Here is a 20,770-nt window from a genome sequence, read left to right as displayed (position 1 = left end):
TAATTAACTCATTTGTACAGGACCTGGCACAATCAGGACAGCAATGGCAAACACAAACTCCGTCCAAAATAGGGGTACTGATAGTATTTTTTTCACTTTAGAGATAATATAAAAAATTTACGCAACTCATCAGGAAAAAGATAGAAGTCCTACATGGGCTATGAAGACCTTTTTCAATTCTTTCTTTTTTCTGTTTTTTTTTTTTGTTTTTTTTTTTTTCCCTGTGTACAAAATGTAACAGGTGTATTTACTCTGGAATTCGAACAAAAAAGAGCAAGACAGAGATATTGTTAGCTTTTTTATATTGTCAATTTTTTTTAACAAGTTATCTTTAGTTATTTTTCTTACATTTGTCTTACATAAACCCTAGCTGAATTGAAATGGAAATCTATAGACTCAGCTATACTGTCTGATATTGCTACATTATTTTTGATTATTTAAGTTTTTACTGATTTTTCTGTCGTGCACTGTATGCAGACAACTTGAAATTCAACACAGAAAAGCAACACAGGACATACAAAGTTCCACACTGGTTAATTTTATTCCTAAAAGTTTATTTGCTTAGCGTAGAGGAAAACTTTACCTTTTTCATGGTTAATAAAGCAAATAGAAACTTGGGTACATTCTTTGACTTTGGATAAACAATGGCAACAAGAGATATTAATGCCATTCATAATAAAGATATTTAAAAAATACATTCCATGTTACAGGATTTCGACATAACACATATGGACTAAGTACCATTCCAGAGAAACCTCACTGTATAAAGCATGTATTTTATATAGACAGCTGAGGCAAATATAAAGATCTTCAGCAACAGGGTTTCAGTGCATTGCAGGAACATGAAACTTAGTTATCATTTCCACATAAAGCCACCAGGATGTTTTCATAATCTCCTTTGAGTTCATCCTGTTAATTTAAGTACAGAAAACCACAATTGTTAGGATAATGGTTTCAAGAGAAATAACTTTCAGTAAGTATTCAATATACATGTACCAAACATCAGTCCTTCACCTAAATAAACTAATCACTTGATAACACATATGTGTTAGCCACAGACTGAGCTTGAACTGAGTACCCTCACTGAAGTTATTTGTTCGACCTAGAAATAAACACAGGCATTTCCAGAGTGGAGCAAAGGTAGACAAGGCCAGTAAAAATCCTGGGAGGTATTACAGCATAAATAAAGAAGAGATGCACAGAAGATTTCTATCTGCTCATGAGCTTAAGCTTTTCTTCTCTAAATAAAGTGAAAATGCCTTCCTTGACCAGTGATGTCCAATGTTCATTAACATCAAAACACTATACATATTGTATCTCGGATTATCTCAAACACAGGCTAATAGTACAGTGATATTTGATTCACCATAGAATCAGATATTCAGCTTGGAAAAAATGGATAATATGCATTATGTATGCAGTGTAATTACTACATGCTATGGTTTCTCAAATTTGAATCTACTTTGCAGAGACATATGGATTGTTTAGCATAGCCAAGCTACACCTCAAGTGATGATGCAATCATCACTTTGGAACACGATCAGGTGATGTAATTACATAATAAATTACAGATCACACATTTTCATGAGGGAAGAATAAAAGTGATCTTTGGCACCTAACTGAAAAAGTAGCAGACACCAATAAAAATCATAAAGGCATTTTGATATATGTAGGGAGTGTATGTACTCCAATCAAGACTTTTTTTTTTTTAGTGTTGTCTACTAGCCTCCACAAAGCTGCTTTGCAAGTTTAGCTTTCTTCAAGTCCCTCATTGGTTTAAATTTTCTGGAAACACATTGGATGACCTGTCTCCTTTAAGAAGACACTTTTGTCCGTTTCACTCATTTCCTTAATTCACCTGAAAAGCAGGCCAAATAAATGTTAACAAGGTATTTGCAGGAGTACCTCAAATGTTAAAAAACAATAGCCAGTTGCATCAAATATTTCCCATACAGCTGTCAGTCAAATCATCTCTGTTCTCCTGCCAATGTACCTTATATCTGCCCAGGTACGGGAATTTGGGGATACTGTAGTCTCCATCCAGCTCTTGGTTTCTACTGTAAAATGGTATCCTGAGATACGTGCCACTACTAACAAACTGCTATACTTTTCATGATAAAAACTGCCCCAGAAAAGGAATTAGTTCTACCAGCATGCGTATCATTTGGAACACGAGTTACTCAGCTACGATGAGCTACTCAGGATGAACTAGTGACTGAGGAGCAGAAGAGTTAACAAACCCTTACTGGACTTCCCAAATCATTCGGGTTTTTTGCGTTTCGTACGTCACCTGAGAGAAAACCTACCATAATGGCTTGGCGGAGAGAGATGCCATACAACTTTTTGTAATAACCTTTGATCTGATTCATATCCACTTCATGGCGTGAAACCATGATTCTGATGAGATCTTTGTGCCGTGTCCCTGCACCCTGTCAGAAAAAAGAAGAAAAAAGAAAAAAGGAGGCTACTTATGTCATTGAAACACCTTAAATCTAAGTTCTGTGTGTTAATCCATCAGACTTTGTGGGTAAATAGAGCTCATGTCCTATTCCTTTAACATCTCTCATGAGGGGGACCTCTCATATCCCCCTTCTGTTACCTGTAAGCACAATTCATTTCTGACAGGCTATCTCCACCCCTGTATTTTTTTTACACATTTCTTTTAGCTGTTTCCTAAAAAGAGGTATGTCCTTCACTATGCTTGCTAGACATCAGAGACAACTTAGACTTCACTGCCTTTTGTTATTATTTTTGAATAGTGCAATGAACCGTATTTTCATAATGTTTCACTCAAATTTTCACACACTGCTCCTAACCAAGTCACAGGAGCTATGAAAACACCTGCATACTAGACTGTCTCAGGATCTCCAGCTGTCCTAATCAACTCAGGTTCCAGAAGGACCATGGATGCCTTGTCAAAGATTAGGCTTCAACAAAGCTCTTGTCCAGATCCGTGATTGCTTTCCTATTTACTTTTCACTAATATTTTTGTGGTTTCATAAATAAGAAAAGTTCCAGTTAGCTTTCTGTCACTGTCTAGAGTAAAAGATATATGTATGGATGGACAAACGCCTTCCTGAACACTCTGCAGCAAACAGACATCTCCTCCTGTGGAAAGACTTAGAGCTTTCAAAGGAAAGAACAGAAGGAGACAGAGAAATACACTGAACTTCCTTCTGCAGTCCTTTTTTATCACAGAAAAGGCTTAGAGAGCTCTAGCTAGCTCGTTATTTTTCAGCTTACAAAGCACCCCATGTTTACAAAGAGAAGTTTTTTCTTTAGATTACCTTCATTGCCAAGTGGAGTTTTTCAGCAAAGAAAGCTGGCTTGCTTGTGGCACACTTCACTGTAATGAAACAATGAGATAAAGTCACATCTGTTATATATGTAACAAGTAACAAATGGCAAAAGTGTGGAAAGAAAACACTTTAAAAGCAATCTCAGTATTCCTACCAGCATATCCTATTTATCTACTTCTTTGTTACCTGTCTTCAAAATATGGGAGAAGTAGCAGTTCCTTTCCTCTGTCTATTCAGAAAGCAATTCAGTCAGGAGAGAATAGTTACTGTAAAGACAAGACTATGTTCCCTAGTTTACTGCCACAAAATTAAGAAAGATACTGTAGTTCCCAAGAAGAAAAATGTGAAAGCATTTGTGTCTTCTACAGCAGAGCTAGAGGTTATGATCTGATGTTTTGCAAACCAAATTATACTAAGTACTTGCCCTCCACTTCTGATACGAAGAGGGATCTAATGGAACCCATTCTTTTATCCAAAGTATACTTGACTGTGATACAAGAGCTGAGAAGATAAGTGTTTGGCTCCTGATTCCATCCATGGTCCACTAATAACAGTGATTTAAGTGAGTCACGGCCTCACCTTATTTTTCATGAGGAACAGTAATCTTAAGGGTCTTAATATAAACCTTTGTCACAAAACTTATAACATTTTCCTGAACAAAACCACAGAAGGAATTTTGTTATATTTTTAATAATCATATATTACAAATATCTTTTTAAAAAAAATTTAGAGAAGAGTGGGTTTGGTTTTGGTTTTTTGAAGATATGTTTAAAACTATGGGATTTTTGATACAAATTGTGCCTGTTCTGACCCTTCTTTTTGGCATATTGACTTCCTGTAAAGGTCTTCCTACGTTGATGACACATCTGTTCTCCTTAACAGACCTTTCTACATGGCAGGAGAAGTATTTCTACTCATTCATCAACTTTAACTGACTTTAAATAACTCATTTAAATCACTAAGTTCAGACTAGATTTTCCAAAGTATTTTCCATGTTTCCCAGTGAAGCAAGGTAAGCCCAGAATGGTTTCCTGTCAGAGCAAGTATGGCAGAAGTAAATATATACCTATACATATAGTCAGTATATATAGTAGGTTACAATGTGCAGAACCACTTACCAAGGGCAGTCAGGCAGTTCTCAATATCACCTTTCAGCTCCAAATCCAGTACCTTGTTCATGTCATGCTTGCTGTATTTGGTGTACTTCTGAAAGACTAAATAAGGGAAGAAAACTCAGTGAACAGTGATGAAAATACAGTGTTCTCCCTGCATTGCCTCTGGCTTATTCTGCCCTCACTGCTGCAGCAGTGCACACAGATGACTAATTGTAGGCCATCTTTCTCATTTTCTTCAGCCAGCACAGTGTAAAGGGAAGTGTTACTGCATTCACTGGTGGAGTCAGCATAAGGAATGGGACATTGTTAGGCTGGTAGGGTTAATGTTCCCCTTGGTAGGGATAGAGATGGTCCAATGATTTCACTGGAGCCTGTGACGTTAGGTGATATCCTCTACCCACGGCAAACAGGCTGAGGAGCAAGACCATGTTAGGGAGCATTCAGAACCCCTGCCACACTGATCCCTTGGCCTTGTGATCACTAAGCCTGTGAGACTTCATGGTAATAGTTTTGTTAACAACCTCAATGATATTAGTCATCACTAGTATGGAAAGAACAGTCAAGCTGCCAGCTGCACTTTTAGTCAGCAAGCATATGTCCAATTACAAAGACCTCAGTAGCAGTCCGAGTCATGCCTTGATAATCTATATCTTCTCTGAGTTCATGAGCAGGCCATGTTCAAAATATCATCTCAGTGAAGCACAAAGTTTCCTCCCACGTACCCTTTCGGAGATGCGAGTAGCTTCTTGTAGTAAGAATAGTAACAAACACATTAATATCTGTTCCCTTTCTTTTCTCTCCTGCTTCATACAAGGCCTATTACAAAGAAAAGACAGTAGTAAAGTTAACATCAGTATAGTAAAACACAAACAGAAATACTATACTTCTGAGGCGACCAGCCAAAGGTAGGCTACTGCTTGTCAGTAATGAACTCTAGCTCTTGACACGATCCGTAACAAAACTCTACACAACCCCAAACTAACTCTAGGTTTACCAAGTAGTACTTCATACTTCACTTATGTCATAATAGTACCTCAAGAACACTATACAGCTAGAAAACATATTTTCAGACATTTTCTGATCACCATCTAGTTCTCCTGGGTATATTACATCCTTAAATGAAGATTTTTTTCATATTTCATGACATGTTTACAGTCTGCATGGGAGCTTAGGACTGCTAGGCTTTCTTCAGACAAACAAAATTATCTGTGATATTAACTGGACAAATGTGAAGGAGAAGCCTACGCACCAAGTACTCCTTGTCTTTCCAGGAGTGACTTTAATGAAAAGTAAGAACCAGAGCAGTCTCCTTAGTTTTCCTCACCTCCTCAAACCTCTCTAGAAGTAATAATTAAACACCTCTACACAGCAGCAAAGAAGATTTAATAACACTCTCTCTGCCCCAAGAGAAATAGAACTGAACTTTTGATCTTAGACAGAGTATTAATTTACATACCTTTCATACTGAAGGGTGATGACAAAACTGAACTCCTTACGTAGTAGCAATAAAAGCAGTATTGCTCAATGGCCTTTTCTTGGTTGGATTTTTAAAAACTCAATTTAAAGCCATTCTACATTTAAATTGTAACAGTGATGTAAGGTTCTATAGGTGAAAACTTAGGAAAGACTGCTAAGGTTGACTAAGATTTTAACAAAAGTAGTCATACTGATGGTGGAAGAAATAAGGGAAAGATCAATTGTTTATTTTAGGATTATTCAGAAAATGACTGTGAGGTTTATGCAATAATCTTGAAAGGTTCATCATTGTAAAGCAATAGCTATAGCTAACATACTGCAGAGTTCACACCAGTCAAGGTCTGGTAGCTGATTCTGCACGCATGTGACTACATCCTCGTCCCTCAATTCAAGAACTGTATTATAAAAGAAGGAAGATTGTGTCTAATTTCTCCAATTCTTGACCTCTACTTCAAATGCTCTGCACTCTTTACATGAACTAGAGGAGTTCTTGCAGAAATGCTTCTGAAGCTAGATATAAGGGTGAAGATTTAATTTCTTTCAGATAGCAAAGCTTATGTGAACAACGTAAAACAGTATTCCCTCAGAAAAGACTGCTATATAACACACAAATCTCTAAGATCTGCAACGCTCAACATTCAGATAGAACTTTCACAGCCAGAGTTTGTACTGTCACGTAAGTCAGAGGAAGAAGCTCTGCAGAGTGCCGAGTATGATCTTACCCTGGCATCGTTGTCAGCAAGCTCATCATTCACATAAGAATCTTCGCATCGGTCAGCCTACATAGATGAAAAAATAAAATTTCACTGGCACTCACAATCATTCAGTTCACCAAAACTCAGCATTTTAGAGTTCTGCCCTACCATTCTCATACATAACTTAATACGTAATTCCAAGTAGATACAGTTATGTCAATCATTCTGTGAATAAAGCTGTTGTATTTGTAACCAATCAGAGCTCACACTTCTAAGGATATCAGTAACTTAATTCTGAAGTCCTACATTATTGTTTCTTAACGTGAAGTAACAGGTTTAGAAGCTGTGATTGTCTCCCTGATGACCATTCAATAGACTCCTTTCAAGCTGACTGGAAACCAAAAACCATGCATGTGGATGTATCAAAAAATAATCCTGCATGCGTGTACGAGCTTCATATACTTGTACTCAACAATCACACAATCAAATATTTATGAATTTTAGAAGGGTTTTTCCATTGGGCAGCTCCAGTGTTTAAACTTACCTGCTTTTGAACATAAATTCACAAAACGCTTTGTTCATTTGTTAGCTCCCTGCCCCTGTCCTGTTATCTAACTACTAGACATATAACAGCAAGGCAAAAGGTTTATTTCTCTCACTGTAAGCATTTCTTTTTTTTCTACTTCTAGTCAATTGATATGACCTTATGGCTGTTGCTTTTTCAAGTGCTTACAGACAGTTACTACAAAAAGTTTTAAAAGTATAACTGATAAAAAATAATAAACATCACCATTTTTTAAAATGCATTTGAGATAAAATCTCATTATAGCTGTTTAGAACAATTTCATATGGTCTAATATATGTAAGTAAAATTAATGCAGGGAAATAAACATTACCTAAATCTTTATTTAATTGCATGTCTTTCTCTAAAATACTCTTGACAACATTAATTTTTATTATGGATAATATTACCCAAAATGCTTAAGCACAGCATACCTTGGCTAGAGTAACTAAAGCCTTCTGAAAGTCTCCAGATGTGTCAGAGATAATGTCTTGTGTCAGATCTCTCTTCAGCACTGAAATAAAAAGGATTTGTAGTTTGTTTTAAAATTATCAGCCAGCTTGACTAGATGATCTTTAAAGGTCCCTTCCAACCCAAACCATTCTATGATTGTATTATTTTTTCACCCTTTTCTTAATAGCTCACTTAAATATGTCCACTAGAAATGCAGTTTTCTTACTTTCTCTCATTTAGCTTTGAGAGAAGGGGTATATTTGTAACATGTCCTCTAATCCCTGAGATATGCTGTGAAATTGGAGCCTAAACTCAAAATCTGCTGGAAAAGTCTTTCTCTAAGGTCTTGCAGGTGGCATTGTCTTGAGCTTTTGCTTGTGAAGTACAAAAAAAGCTTGACACTTTTTCTGAGCTATTTGTCTTTCATACTCATTTCTGGTTGTTCTTAACAGCACTGAACTCAGTCACAAAACTTTTCTGAAAAAATCAAACTGTTAATTTGGGCTTCTAACTGAGACTATTTTAATGGAAGTGTCTTGGAAAAGTTATCCCATAATCTCAGTAAACATGATTTAAGTAGACAACATTGATTGACTGCAGTAAACTCTACATATATGAGAGATGTCACATTATGTTTCAGTTCTTTCTTCAAACACTTCCCCACCTTAGTTCAGTAGTTGCTCCTACTGCTAATGTTATCTGTGTTGGTAACTCAGTATGCTTTTTTTTCAAGCCTAGTGAGTTCTTAAGAAGTCAGCCAAGGCTTAGTTGCAAGAGAAGAAAGGCAGCTGGGTTTCGTTTGCATCCTAGAAAGCACCTAAATGTGTGGCCCATTTCATGAGATATCCACAGTTCAAGCAGTGATGATGTGCCTTTGGGATCTGTAGGTCAGAAAAAGTCAGTACAATCTCTCTGTCCTGCAGCTCCTTCAATTTTATGTGAAGCTTCACTTGCCTCCTACAATGTCCTCTCAGCTTCTCATATTGAGAAGTGGGGCTGTGACTGTAATGTGTCTGCTACAGAGTTATACCATTAATACTTCTTTCTTGCTCTGAATTACCTTCTTTGTAGTATCTGCTGGCTTCTCTGATCTCTCTGTTGTTTCTTGAGGCCAGAATCTCGATTAAGGTATCTTCATCAGTTCCAAGTCCCTGATAAAAGTGGTTGAATTTTTAGAGATGTTATTTGATACAGTCAACTTAAAATTTAGAAGAACAGAAATAAAATGAAATTCATGGACTTGGCTTTGAAAGCCCCACATGGAACAAGAAAGAAAAATGAAAAACTTTATACTTCCATACAATATTGTTATTCCAGCTCTTTGGGAATTAAATTTTTATCACATTTAATATCACTGGTACCCAAAAGAAGTGCTAATGGGACCAAGCAGTGCACATAAAAGATAGGAATGTAAGATTTATGAAGAAAAATACCCCCTTCCCTTTTTGTTTTCTCTTGTGTAAGTGTGTATGTAAACACTATGCCTTTCTACCACCACATCAGCAATCAGTTTTCAGATGGCAGAAAGAGCTCATTCTCACAAAAGAATCTCCTTCAACCCTGAAAATCAGCAGAGATTGATGGGTCTTGTTCTGAGATTTACCTGGGTTACCAGTATAGATTTATTTTATAAAATGGGGTTAAAATGAAGACAATACTCAAGCTTTGAAATCCAAGTCCAGTGTCATTTACAGGCCCAGATAATTATTTATGTTTTTGAGGAAAGCTTTTCGCAGAAGCTTTTGTCTTACCTTCATAGAAGCTCTTAATTCTTCAGCATCAAACTGAGCTGGAGTTTTGAGCAAAGCCACAACAACATCTTCCAGGTGGCTTTTCAGAACTTTTTTCAAGGCTTCTTCCAGACTCTGTAACAGGAAGAGTAAGAAACACACTAAGATAGGGAATGGTAAAAAGCTGCTGTTCAGCTACAGTCCAAAAATTAGTCTGATCTCTGATGAATCTTAGTCTACATCATTCCTTTATCTACTAGAAAGAATTATGAAGCATTACTTAAAGTTTTTATTTGTTACCTTTATGTTAATTAAAGTACCAAGGCTTTTCAGTAAGTATTCAGGAGTACTTTCACACATTGCAGTTCAGCCATATCCACCCATTTACAGTATCAGAAGAAGACTCAAAATAGGCTGCTTGTTTTTAAGAGAAGATAATACTATATTGCTGTTATGATTATGACTGAGTTGCTCATCTGGATAACATTTTAATTCATCCATTTATTGCATAAAGGATGCAGAATTTGCAGTGGAAACTCTATGGACACAGTGTAATATCACCCTACACAAAACTGCAAGCCCTGAAGTTAAGATTCTGGCTATATTCTAATTTGACTTAAATTTAAGTTATTAAAAAAAAAAAAAAAAACAAAACTAATTCATTCTGCTTCCTATCTGGAAATACTCAGTACTCTATCTTGCTATATGAAAAGTTATAGCCCTGTTCTCCACCAACTATGTGTCCAGGTTCTGGTTGCAAGAATGAGAAGGTCAACCTGCTTTGACAGGATACCTAAGCCAACAAGATTATTTCAGAAGCAGGCATTATGCTCACAGCTAGGTCTGTTCTGCTTCTCATGGTGTGTCAGGATCCAGGGTACCTAATAATCTAACAGCATTAGTCTCTCTGCATCTTTGAAGTTGTATTTTAATGTAGGTATTTAAAAAATATAATTGCAAGGTTGGAGCTTCCTCTGAAGGGGGAGGGCTGTGAAAAGCACATGCAAGGTTTCCTGAAGAGAAATGAATAGAAATATGCTAAAATGAGATATTAGACTTATTTTCTAAGTTGGCCTTTAAAAGTTACACTCAAAGGAATCACTTTCCAAGGAACAAATGCTCAGTAACTCTGGTATACCAGCTGTGCAACTGTCATTTCAATTTAGAGTTACAGATTCAACTGAAGAAAATTTGTTATAGAGAAAAGTAAGAGCAATTAAAACCTTTTCCAGGAACATGCTGTAATTTCTAAGCTTCTCTGTTCCAGAGACTACCAGTTTTACCACTCAGAGGTAGAAGAACGCTATCCCCTGTATACCCACCCCTATAACAGTGTTGGTATACTTGTGGAACAGCATTATGGTCCTACAACTTTCCTATTCTATTTAGTATTCTATCTTGACTTAAATATTTGGAGAGATACCTCCAAGTCCCCTTCTCCATCTGTCCCTTTCTCTCAGCAGACTGTCTCCCAGAAGGTAATGAAATCACTGCATTACCAGTGATTTAGTGATTTAAAGGATCTCTAGGGCACTCAAAAAACCAGAAAGTCACAACTTTTAAAAACTTTTCTTTTTCTTTCAAAATAGTGGTCACTGTATTCAAAGGCTCAGCAGTGGCAATATAGTTGCAGAGAATTATCATTCTGTCATGGTTTTCACGAACTACAGAAGGCAGAAGACTGTAACTTTTTGTTCTATGAAACTAAAGCTATGTGTATCACCTGAGCCAGGAGCAACATTGATATTCTGGGTGTAAAATTAAGCTTGGCTTGAACATACTTTACCTTTCCTTTAGCTTGCTGATAGGCAACTTTGATCTGCTGACGCTGAGCATTTGTTCTTTTAGTCAAGATGTCAATGATGGTGGCTTCATCCACACCTACAAGTTACCAGATAACAAAATGTCTAAAATATTGGAAATATTGTAGTGGTCTCTAGTGCGTCATTCAGCCAAATAATAATTGTTACTTTTCTATTATGTGCTTTATGTCATATTTTGATTTCTCAACATATTTAAATTTAACCAAAGGAAAAACAATTAGTGATGTAGTGAAGAAACCAAATAAATATATTCCCATAGAACACAGAAACCTGTTTCTACAATTTCATATAGAAAGTCTTAAAGTGTTCTGAGTGCAGAACTTACACTACAGAATAACTGAAAAAAACCCACCAAAACTAGACTTAGATGGCATACTAATTTAATCTCAGTAAGTCAACTGAAAAAGGTTTCAAAGTACAGGCAAAGTGCCAAATGTGAATTTCATTAAAAGAGAGAAGCGCGATAGAAGCACCCACTACATTTTCAGCATATTCACTGCCCCTTGCAGGGATCTTATGGAAATCAAATCAATGGTACGTTATAATATTTTTTGTTCTCCAGAAAATAATTTTTACAACCCTTCCTTCAACATGTTCAAGAACTTGAATGTAGTATTAAGGTCTGAAATTGTAATACAACATCAGGATTTACCAAAGCATTGAGATTCTTTACCAAATGGCATAATTTAATGTATTGTCAAGCTTTTAAAAGCAGAGGCAACTGTCCTGCTTGCCATTACCTCTCACTCTGATATTTTATTCAAAACTATTCCCAAAATTTCCTAAGGAAGAGTCCTAATGTAGCAGGTTAAATATTTACTTCTCTTACCCTTTACAGTAATAGCTTTGTCCAAAGCAACAACATCAGCTGATGGATCGAAGTTAGGGTATGACTGCACCCCAGGGCCACCTTTTGAACTTTTCTGCAGAGGAAAAAAATAAAAATTGCTCATTCCAAAGAATATTTTTGCAAATAAGGAGTTTTAGATGCCTAAATAAAACACATATTTGGGATTGCCTATTGCAGGACTATCAAGGAACATACACAGTCTGAGAATTGCAGAGAACTAATCAGACTCAGTAATGGATATGCATTGGATCTATTCCTTTCACACCTCTTACATTAAACAGAAATTACTTAATCTATTGTTTTAGGTACCTGAACACCTGTTTCTCAGAGTAAGTTGGTTTCCACAGGAATATACTTCTTAACTGTCATGCTAGGCAGCTATATCCAAATTTTAAAGGCTCTAAAACTACAATGAAATCCTACAGGCACTGCCAGTAAAGTGCTACTAATCTCTTTGCTACTACTTTCTTTGCTCATCTTATGTAAACCGAATGTGCGTCACCTTAAGTGGCTTCTCAGCTGACTCATATCTAAGGCTACAAGCACTCCTTGTATGCAAGATCTTGGAGAAGAGTTCAAGTCTAGTCCTACCAGGAAGTGGAGAACTGTTATGCAACTTCTTTGAAACTCGAGATGAAAGCCACACTTTCTTCATAGGCATTATCTACTGGCTGCCTTCTGTGAATCCACTCCTAGAAGGGCACTACCCAGTCAATGTCTAAAGGGCTCTGGAAATAACTAGGGATGATGAATCACACTATATGACGGATTGCATGGCTTGCCCTAAGTCAGCAACATGACAAATTAAGTTACTTGTAGGGTCTATAGCCTAACAGCACTACCTAACCAATGTCTACTTCTTTTACAGAAGCTATAAAATGTCCCAAGATTCTTGGATGAAATATTTATATAAAATTCCCATTGGTATGATGGATGGTGAGACTTTTTACTAAAAAAAGCCAGTAGTTTAACTAAACTTTTTCAGAATTACCTATACTTTTACTCCTGTTTCAACAACTGTCTATTTTAAATTTTAAATCCTTCTGCCACTACAGTTTAATAGCATAACAGAAATGGCAAGGTCTTACGGATACATGTTTTACATACAGCATTCTGTATTGAATATTGTACACTCCTAATAACTGACAATTAAACATTCAACTCCCTACATAATTATATCACTAAGAGTTGTAAGAGAACAGAGGGATTGCATAATTAAAGCAGTACTTACTTAATTTTGAAAAAATCACTTTGACTCGTGTGATTAGCCAACAGAGGAAAAGGATTGGTTCAATGCTTGTTTCCAAGGCACTCCACACTAGTCTTTGTATACTGGTTTCCATGACAAACTTATCCACTAGCAATAAAAATTGTCTGTAACCACCACAACCAGAATGACTCAGGACCCTGGGAGTGCAAGGGGGATAGGATGGTGGAGCCAAAGGTTTGTGCACAAGATGTTGTGGAGTCAAAATTACAAAATCCACAAAGGTCTAGAGCAGAAAACTTTATTTGCTAAATTTTCCTCCCATGTTCAATTTTTTTCAAGATGGAAGTTTTTTCAGGATCTCCTCGGACTTCACCATGTACTGCTTTACCCTTGCTGACAGTCATTTCAGTATCTTAATCAACTTCATTATCACAAAGACTCCTCATGTCATCCTAGTGCAATAACTCTTGACTTCTTACCACTGTAAACCTCACTTCTAATTAGTATCAGTTAGTATCTGAGATGTTTTATTACATACCATGACTCTTTCCACCATAAGCATGTCATATAATATGAAAACTATGACATATACTAGTGACCTCAGTTCCTCCTTTACATTCTTGGGCTCCAACTCATGGCTTCTTGTACCTCAGCCTAAGAGTTCCTGTTTCTCTCATGTGCATCATGTGAACATGTTCTTACACATTCACACACCTGTGCATCAGATTATCACTTTAAAGAGGATGACTTGAGTGAATCAGTGATCGGCCACTGGGAATTACAATTTCATTACAGTAACTAGTTCTGCCTAGGAATTGATAACTAGACTAATATGTGCAAATAAGAGTAATTTTTCATCTGATAGCAGATTTATGGATTATTAGATTACATTAGATTATATGCTGCAATACAATTGGATTCCAGTTGTAATTCACTGGAGTTTTGCCATTGTTTTTCCTCCCTTTGAGTATATGAAAGACTTTTGGTGGCCTATGCCTTTAGATCACTTCTAAAAGTACTTGAAAATAAGTATGATGCTCTCAAAAGTTGATAATACTTACAATACATTCCTGCTCCTGATTTTCCATGAACCATGCCTGTTTCAGAAATTCTGATACCATAGCCATGTTGACAGAGTTTCTAGGAAAAAATGTATCAAGTTACAAACAATTTTTCATCAACTTACAAACCACTTTTCATCATTTTCAACACCAGTGCAACTCAAAGTTTTCTGTTCTCAAAATACCTTTTCTTGAACTATGATATGCAGGGGTTATTTGCCCAAGCAGTAATTGCCCGGTGCTATTGGAAGCAGGTAACTTTTATGTTTGGTAGGTGACACAATACTCCACAACTCCTTGCTCACCCCTATGCCCTTAGCTACTTGCAGAAGTTTTATATTAGAAATAGAACAGTAAAGTAGTCAGACTATTTGCTTATTTACTATGGCAATACCTAAGCATTAGCATTGACTTACAAAGGGAAGTTACCACGAGCAAATTAAAGTCTGTCTTTCCCCATTGGCAATCAGCTATGCTTATTTAGTTTACTGAATATTTGACTCTGTTCAAGTTCAGTGGCAAACAAGTATTCTTGTCTGATCATTTATGGAGGTTGGAGCTCTTGTGTGTTACGTTAAGAAAAAAGATATTCCCTTGTTAAATATACTCTCATGTAACTTCTGTGACTAGCCCCTTCCTAAGGAAGATGAGTAAAATTGGACAGCTTCACCTACACTGTTCCTTATTTCTTACATATTTCCTCCAATTTTTACAAAAGAATAGGACATTACCTATTTAAGATGGGAAAAAAGGTAATTTTTGCTTTTTACCACTCAAAATGAAAATCAGTCCAGCTTTTCCATAAGATACCATACAAAATAGGAAAAAAAGACCAATGGTGATGTGATTTGACATTGAGCACCCAAAAGTTATGAATAGGTTGCCTAATAACAACGTTGGTGGGAGGAATATGCTGTTTCCTAATAGAAACAACAAAGGAACAGAGATAAGAAATTAATGTTTTATCAAATAAAGTATTTTTAGTGTGCTCAAAATAGATTTTTTTTCCCAAAACACTTCCATCGCAAACTCTAGGGAAGACTTGGTTTTAAAGCATACATATAAACAATAAACTAAAGACAATGTTGCTGGGTAAATCGGAGTGTCCTTGAACCTAGTGTGAAGAGACAAGATACTATTTGCAGTCTTGAGGTTCAGATTATATAATGTAGATCATATACACAAGTACAGAAAATGATGTTGCTTATGCTGTAAACACACTTGCCTTACTTATGCCCTGTGTCCCCCAGGAAGGGCAAAAAGCAGTCTTTTAACGAGACATACAGCTAGGATTAAGCAGTGTAGCAGCAGCGCAGCTGCTTCTTTCCTTCATAGCAAAACTGTAAAATTTATTTCCATGTTCAGCTGCCAGCAAAGTGACAGCTACCTCCCACAGCCCTCCTCCAGCCCTCCAGGCCAGCTCCACCCTTCTCTCCCCTCTCCAAGGCAAGAGCCACCTGCACTCCCTCTTCCCCATAACACTCTTGTTTTTGTGCCCTTCCCTCAGCCCTGAGGGCACAAAATCCAGCTCTGTCTGTGCTGCTAGAAAAACGAAACTGACTCCAAATCTGTATTTGTCTGTTACTTAGAGTAGGTCTCATCTGGGCAAATAATGGTCAGAATATTGGGCGAGTTTTAAGGACCAACTTTGATGCATATTTCGTTTACTGAGGATCAGAAAAGCATACTTACATTGCTATTAAAAACAGCATTTTATCAAGCTGTTATAGTGACTCCTGTACCCTTGTATTGACAGACGTAGTATATGAGGCCAGATGACGGCCTATAGTATCTAAAGTTCTGCTGACGGCCTATAGTATCTAAAGTTCTGCTGCATTTTATAACAGCATACATAAAGGCCATATGCAGCAGGAAGAAAACATCTTCAAGTTTCCATAATAGTGCACTGAGTCAGTAGCAGTGACATGTACAGATATGTCTCTTGACTAATAGATTCACAGAGTGTATAACCATTTAAAACTAAGAAACAAGATTCAGCCTCACAGCACAATATCTGAGAAGAGGTGGGACCAAAACTGTGTTTTAGTTGATAGAATAACACTTCTCACGGAGAGCTGGCTCCAGGGAGAGCTGCTAACATATCCATTCCTTCTGCCTGTCACCACCTCCACTCCTCACACCCAGCTCTGGAGGTTTTGCTGCACTTGAAGATGACTAGAGCAGAAGGGTGCTAGCCTACACTAAATGTGGTTTATTAAGCCTCTAAACCTTTATGTCTATCCTAATTTAAATTAGAGATATGATAAAAGAATTCTGTGCCTTAAAAACTAAGTCTTTTTTTTTCATCCTTTTTTAAATAAAGACACTTTGGCATGTAGATCCATCTATTTCCATCTAGTAAAAAATAAAGCAACTTTAATAGAACTCGAAGTAGGCAATAGGTCTTGGGAGGGGCTGAAGACCCTACTCCGCTTGAATTGGCTCAGAAAGTTAAGAAACTACCTTATATATAAAACTGTTTGCCTGCCTTATAAGAAAATATGACTAACAAGAAAAAGGAAGCCTGGAATCCAGGAAGAGAGCTTTAAGGTCTTTCCCAATGCTTTGATTCACAGGACTCTAAAATGCAAACAGCTCATGTAAAAAATACCTAGATCCAGCAGAGATACATTCAGTCAAAATATTATTTTAATTTAACATGAAAAAGACTGGAAGAACTGATGGCTTTCTGACGTGTGTTTTCCTCTGCTTTTGAGCTCAGGACAAAGTCTATGGACAGGGAGATGAAAAAACATATATGCCTACAGAGTAGTGCAAACAGAAGGTACCGTGCAAAAGTGTGACACTTCTTTCTGGTTACTCCATGCCAATACCTATTTGAGAGTTATTCTGTTTAATAAAATCTTGTCCAAGCCATGTGTCCCACTTCCCAAACTGGAATGTGTAGATGTCCCATTTGAAAGGAAAGAGGATCAAGAACTCAAAATTTCTCAGTTTGACAAATGTTGCGATTTTTATGCATTTTATCATTCCCTATTGGAATGATCAACATTGCAACTGGAATGAAAAATCAGAGATCCAGACTGGAAGTCCTAACTGTTGCTTCACAAGAATTACTGCAATGTTTCTTTCTGTCTGGCTCCCAGTCCCCAGAAGAAGCACCCTTGAACTGGACATATGCACATCTTTAAAAGTTTTGAGAAAACACTCAATATTTATTGAAAATATTTAAAGACACAAAGTAGACTTTTACACTGTGGTCTGTGTCAAACGACAACAATTCTTGATGCTTATTTAACCATGTCATGAACCATATCAGATATATCGTCTGTGATTATTGTCCAGTGCTAGTTACCAGGATCTTGATGTAAAGTAAGGTCATTATACCCTATTAGAAAAACAGACAGTAGATCTAACACAATAATTTATTTTACAGTGGAAAGTCTACTGAATATAAATGAAAACATCAGAGAGAAAAACAATCTCATCCTTGGAAAATTCAGTGGAAAGTTTTAGCAGAACAAATCCCAGATGATACACCCCTTATGTGGCTTTGCTTAACTTCTTAGTCACAAAACCAGGGGTTTGCTCTTATGTTTCTAAAAGATTGCTTTGCCTCAGTTTCATCACTTTCATGAGCAAAGAGCCCTCTACAGTCCCACAGTAGCAAACTGTTGTTGAAGTAACAACAGATATTTCTTTTTTTAAGTTTCCATACAAAGCACATTAGTTTCCCAGGAACTCCAGTTTTACTGCAGATTAGAAACAGTAGCCTACTACAAAGGCAAAGAGAGACCATAGGAAACAGTCAGCTCCAAATAAGTTTGCTTTTAGTCTTTTAATCTTTTCTTTTTCCCAATTCCTTACACGCATTAAATAAAAGCAGTAATTGTACAAGCCCTTCCATGTACATGAAACATTTAAAAACTGAAAGAATTTCTCCTGCCCATCCGTCTTTTCCCTTGTCAGCAAAATCTGACGCACAGAAAGTTTCACCAGATCACTTGACAAATTTAGTGTACCATTATTAAAGTTTGTCAGGTCCACAGAAAGCAGCAAAGAGCTACAAAAACCTACCTTCTTTCTGACAAATACTGCTTTTCAGGGCTGCACCGTTGGGAGTAAAAGAGCAGAGGGTTCACAATGCTTTTATAGCGTTGCGCGGGAGACCCCACCCAGCAACCAGAGTGTTTCCACAGCCCCAGCAACCGTCTGCTGTTTGCAGCAGCTAAATCTGGGTGCTATCCAAAACACAGAACCACGCAAAAAAAAAAAGTCATTGCAAAACTACGTGCTGGAGAAAGCAGGAACAGATTTTAGAAGGGAAAAAGACAACAAATGAGCATGCCATGGTAACTCTCCTCCCCTGCCATGGTCACATCCCCCAAAGTAGTAAATTGCCATACATCTTTTGGGATCGTAAGACTAAAATGTTAAAAAACTAAACTTGAGTTACTCCCTTCACATTTTAACATGTCTGATACCACTTCTAAGTGAACATATTAAGATATATCTTTGCTTAGTGAAACTTTGAGAGAAAAAAGAGTGAAGAGTCGATGTGACTTCCACGCTTCACTGAGATCTGGTGGCTATTAACTCTGATTCTTCTACACATGAGCCCATGGCAGAAATGGTCCAGGAACAAGATATGCCTAAAACTTAATACCAATATCTTTTTTTTTTTTTTTTTTTTTTTTTTTTAATTAGAAGAGAAATAACCTGGAAACTGGCAGGCTTAATAGAAGGGCAATAACTGGCACCTACATAATTAGAAAGAAGTTGAAACATTCAGATTAAACTCTGAAGTTCAAAGTGAGAGTGGTTTGCTCAAGATGAGGGAGTTCACCAGCCTGCTAGATGTGGTTTTCTGCAAGCACTTCCTCACCAAGCTGGCCAAACACACTTTCCAGAGCATGTCCAACACAGCACCACACAATATATCACTAATATCTCAGATTGCCCCAGAACATGATGCCCAGTGAAGAAATATCATTTCCTGAAACAAAAGCATTTGCAACTAGCAAATTGGCCTCCCAGCTGGCTGTCGTCCTGCTTTCTGCTGACCTGGACCTGCCGCAGCACACTGGTACCTCCAGAATGAGGAAGTATGGCTGATCTTCCTCTCATGAATGTGCATGAAATGCAGTCTGGCCTTGCCAAGTGTAGCAATTAATAGAAGGAGGAGGAGGAAGGGAACAAACTGCTGGATGGCATTAGAGTGGACATTCACAAATTCCTCAAATGTGCACATCATTGCATACACAATCCAGCAGTGCTTACACCTTCCTCTGTTCAAAATATCTTGGTATAAACTGTTGAGTCCCTAAATGTGTCCCACCAACAGGGTTTGGTTGCAGGTCCTGGGGATCAGCTCAAGATCAGCACTACCAAGGGGGTCCCCATCGCACCAGGCCAAGGGGAGACCCCCCAGTAATGCTGTGGGAGGCAGTGGCCAGGCCACCCCAGCCCTGGGACCTGCCTTCAGCTGCAGCCCCAGCTCTTGGTCCTTGTCTAAGCCACCACCCCACTGCCTTTGAGCCAGGCTGGGACTAGCTGTGGAACCTGGGCTAGGCTCAACCTGTGGGCTGATGGTCTGTCCCGTCCCATCCCCATCTCCATCCCTAAGCAGGTGCCGGATGCCTGAGACTGGGGCTGCCCCTGTGCCCCTTAGCTGTCCTGCTCCTGGCTAGGGTGGTGGGACAGGAAGGATGGCCAGGCCCTGCCTTGCCAATCCCTGTGGAACTCCCCTCCACAGTCCTGGACCTAGCAAACCCCCAGCCCCCCCAGCTCTCTGACAGCAATTCTCTCCTGCATGTTGTTCTTTCCTTTTTTCCTGCACATTTCACATACTATTTGACAAAGGTATTTCAGATATTTTCAGTAAGATGAATAATTGAAGGTCCCTCACAGCTGACAGTTATATTATGAGCAAGCTGTCAGCTTGTATTTTGTTTTGTTTATTTAATTATGATCTGTGAAGTTCAGATTATTCCTGCCCTCCTGACCTTCTCCATGTCAGTACGACACCACCAATCTTATTTCACTGGTGTCGGATGTTGGCCGAAACCTCTGTTTACACTCTTTTTCTGGGACTGTTTCCATTATCTATTAATGACAATGGCTAATTACAGTCTTCTTATACTGAAAAGCTGAAAATCCGTCCATGTCCCTGGTGCACCTAGCTGAGTCTTTTGAAGTACTCAAATAACCTAGAAAGCTGAATTACACAGGCTCAGAGCATCTTTATAAATTTTTGGCATTTTCTCAGTAAAGAAAATAGCACAGAAGCATTTACTGCAGGCCTATAAGGGTAGGAATCCGTGTGTTACAAGTATTTAGTAAGACACTCTTCCACGTCAACTCGTTTCTAACATGCTTTCTCAATAATTGGACAATTATCCCACTTTCATCATAGTACTTTTTCACCTTTTATTTTTTTATTGTATTGTCTTTCAGGCCTGTGTTTCTGTTTTCAGAGTGATCTTACATGAAGGTATTGTGCTACAACTCATTGCAGCAGCTGTTTGCATTTGCT

General features: G+C 37.7%; 1 protein-coding gene across 2 annotated transcripts; it reads right to left on the bottom strand.

Moving 5' to 3' along the window:
- Positions 1 to 531: 531 nt before the first annotated feature.
- ANXA1 (annexin A1) lies at positions 532 to 18,335 on the bottom strand. Of its 2 annotated transcripts, none has more exons than XM_009702846.1 (13): positions 18,313 to 18,335; positions 14,275 to 14,353; positions 11,983 to 12,076; positions 11,117 to 11,211; positions 9,352 to 9,465; positions 8,661 to 8,751; positions 7,582 to 7,661; positions 6,613 to 6,669; positions 5,137 to 5,230; positions 4,418 to 4,513; positions 3,288 to 3,346; positions 2,307 to 2,429; positions 532 to 909 (listed from the first exon to the last, which is right to left on the bottom strand). In XM_009702846.1, exons 2-13 carry the CDS (start codon positions 14,338 to 14,340, stop codon positions 850 to 852), a joined length of 1,029 nt encoding a protein of 342 aa, XP_009701148.1. In that variant the 5' UTR covers positions 14,341 to 14,353; positions 18,313 to 18,335; the 3' UTR covers positions 532 to 849. The 2 variants fall into 2 exon arrangements, with proteins under 2 accessions (XP_009701148.1, XP_009701147.1); XM_009702845.1 differs by lacking the exon at positions 18,313 to 18,335 and adding an exon at positions 12,708 to 12,721 and having other exon boundaries at positions 850 to 909; positions 14,280 to 14,340.
- Between the last annotated feature and the right edge of the window lie 2,435 nt (positions 18,336 to 20,770).

Source organism: Cariama cristata, unplaced genomic scaffold, assembly GCF_000690535.1.
Source record: "Cariama cristata isolate BGI_N322 unplaced genomic scaffold, ASM69053v1 scaffold5226, whole genome shotgun sequence".
NCBI classification, from domain to species: Eukaryota; Metazoa; Chordata; class Aves; order Cariamiformes; family Cariamidae; genus Cariama; species Cariama cristata.
Note: the sequence above shows the minus strand (reverse complement) of the source record. Positions and strands in the feature narration are given on the sequence as shown.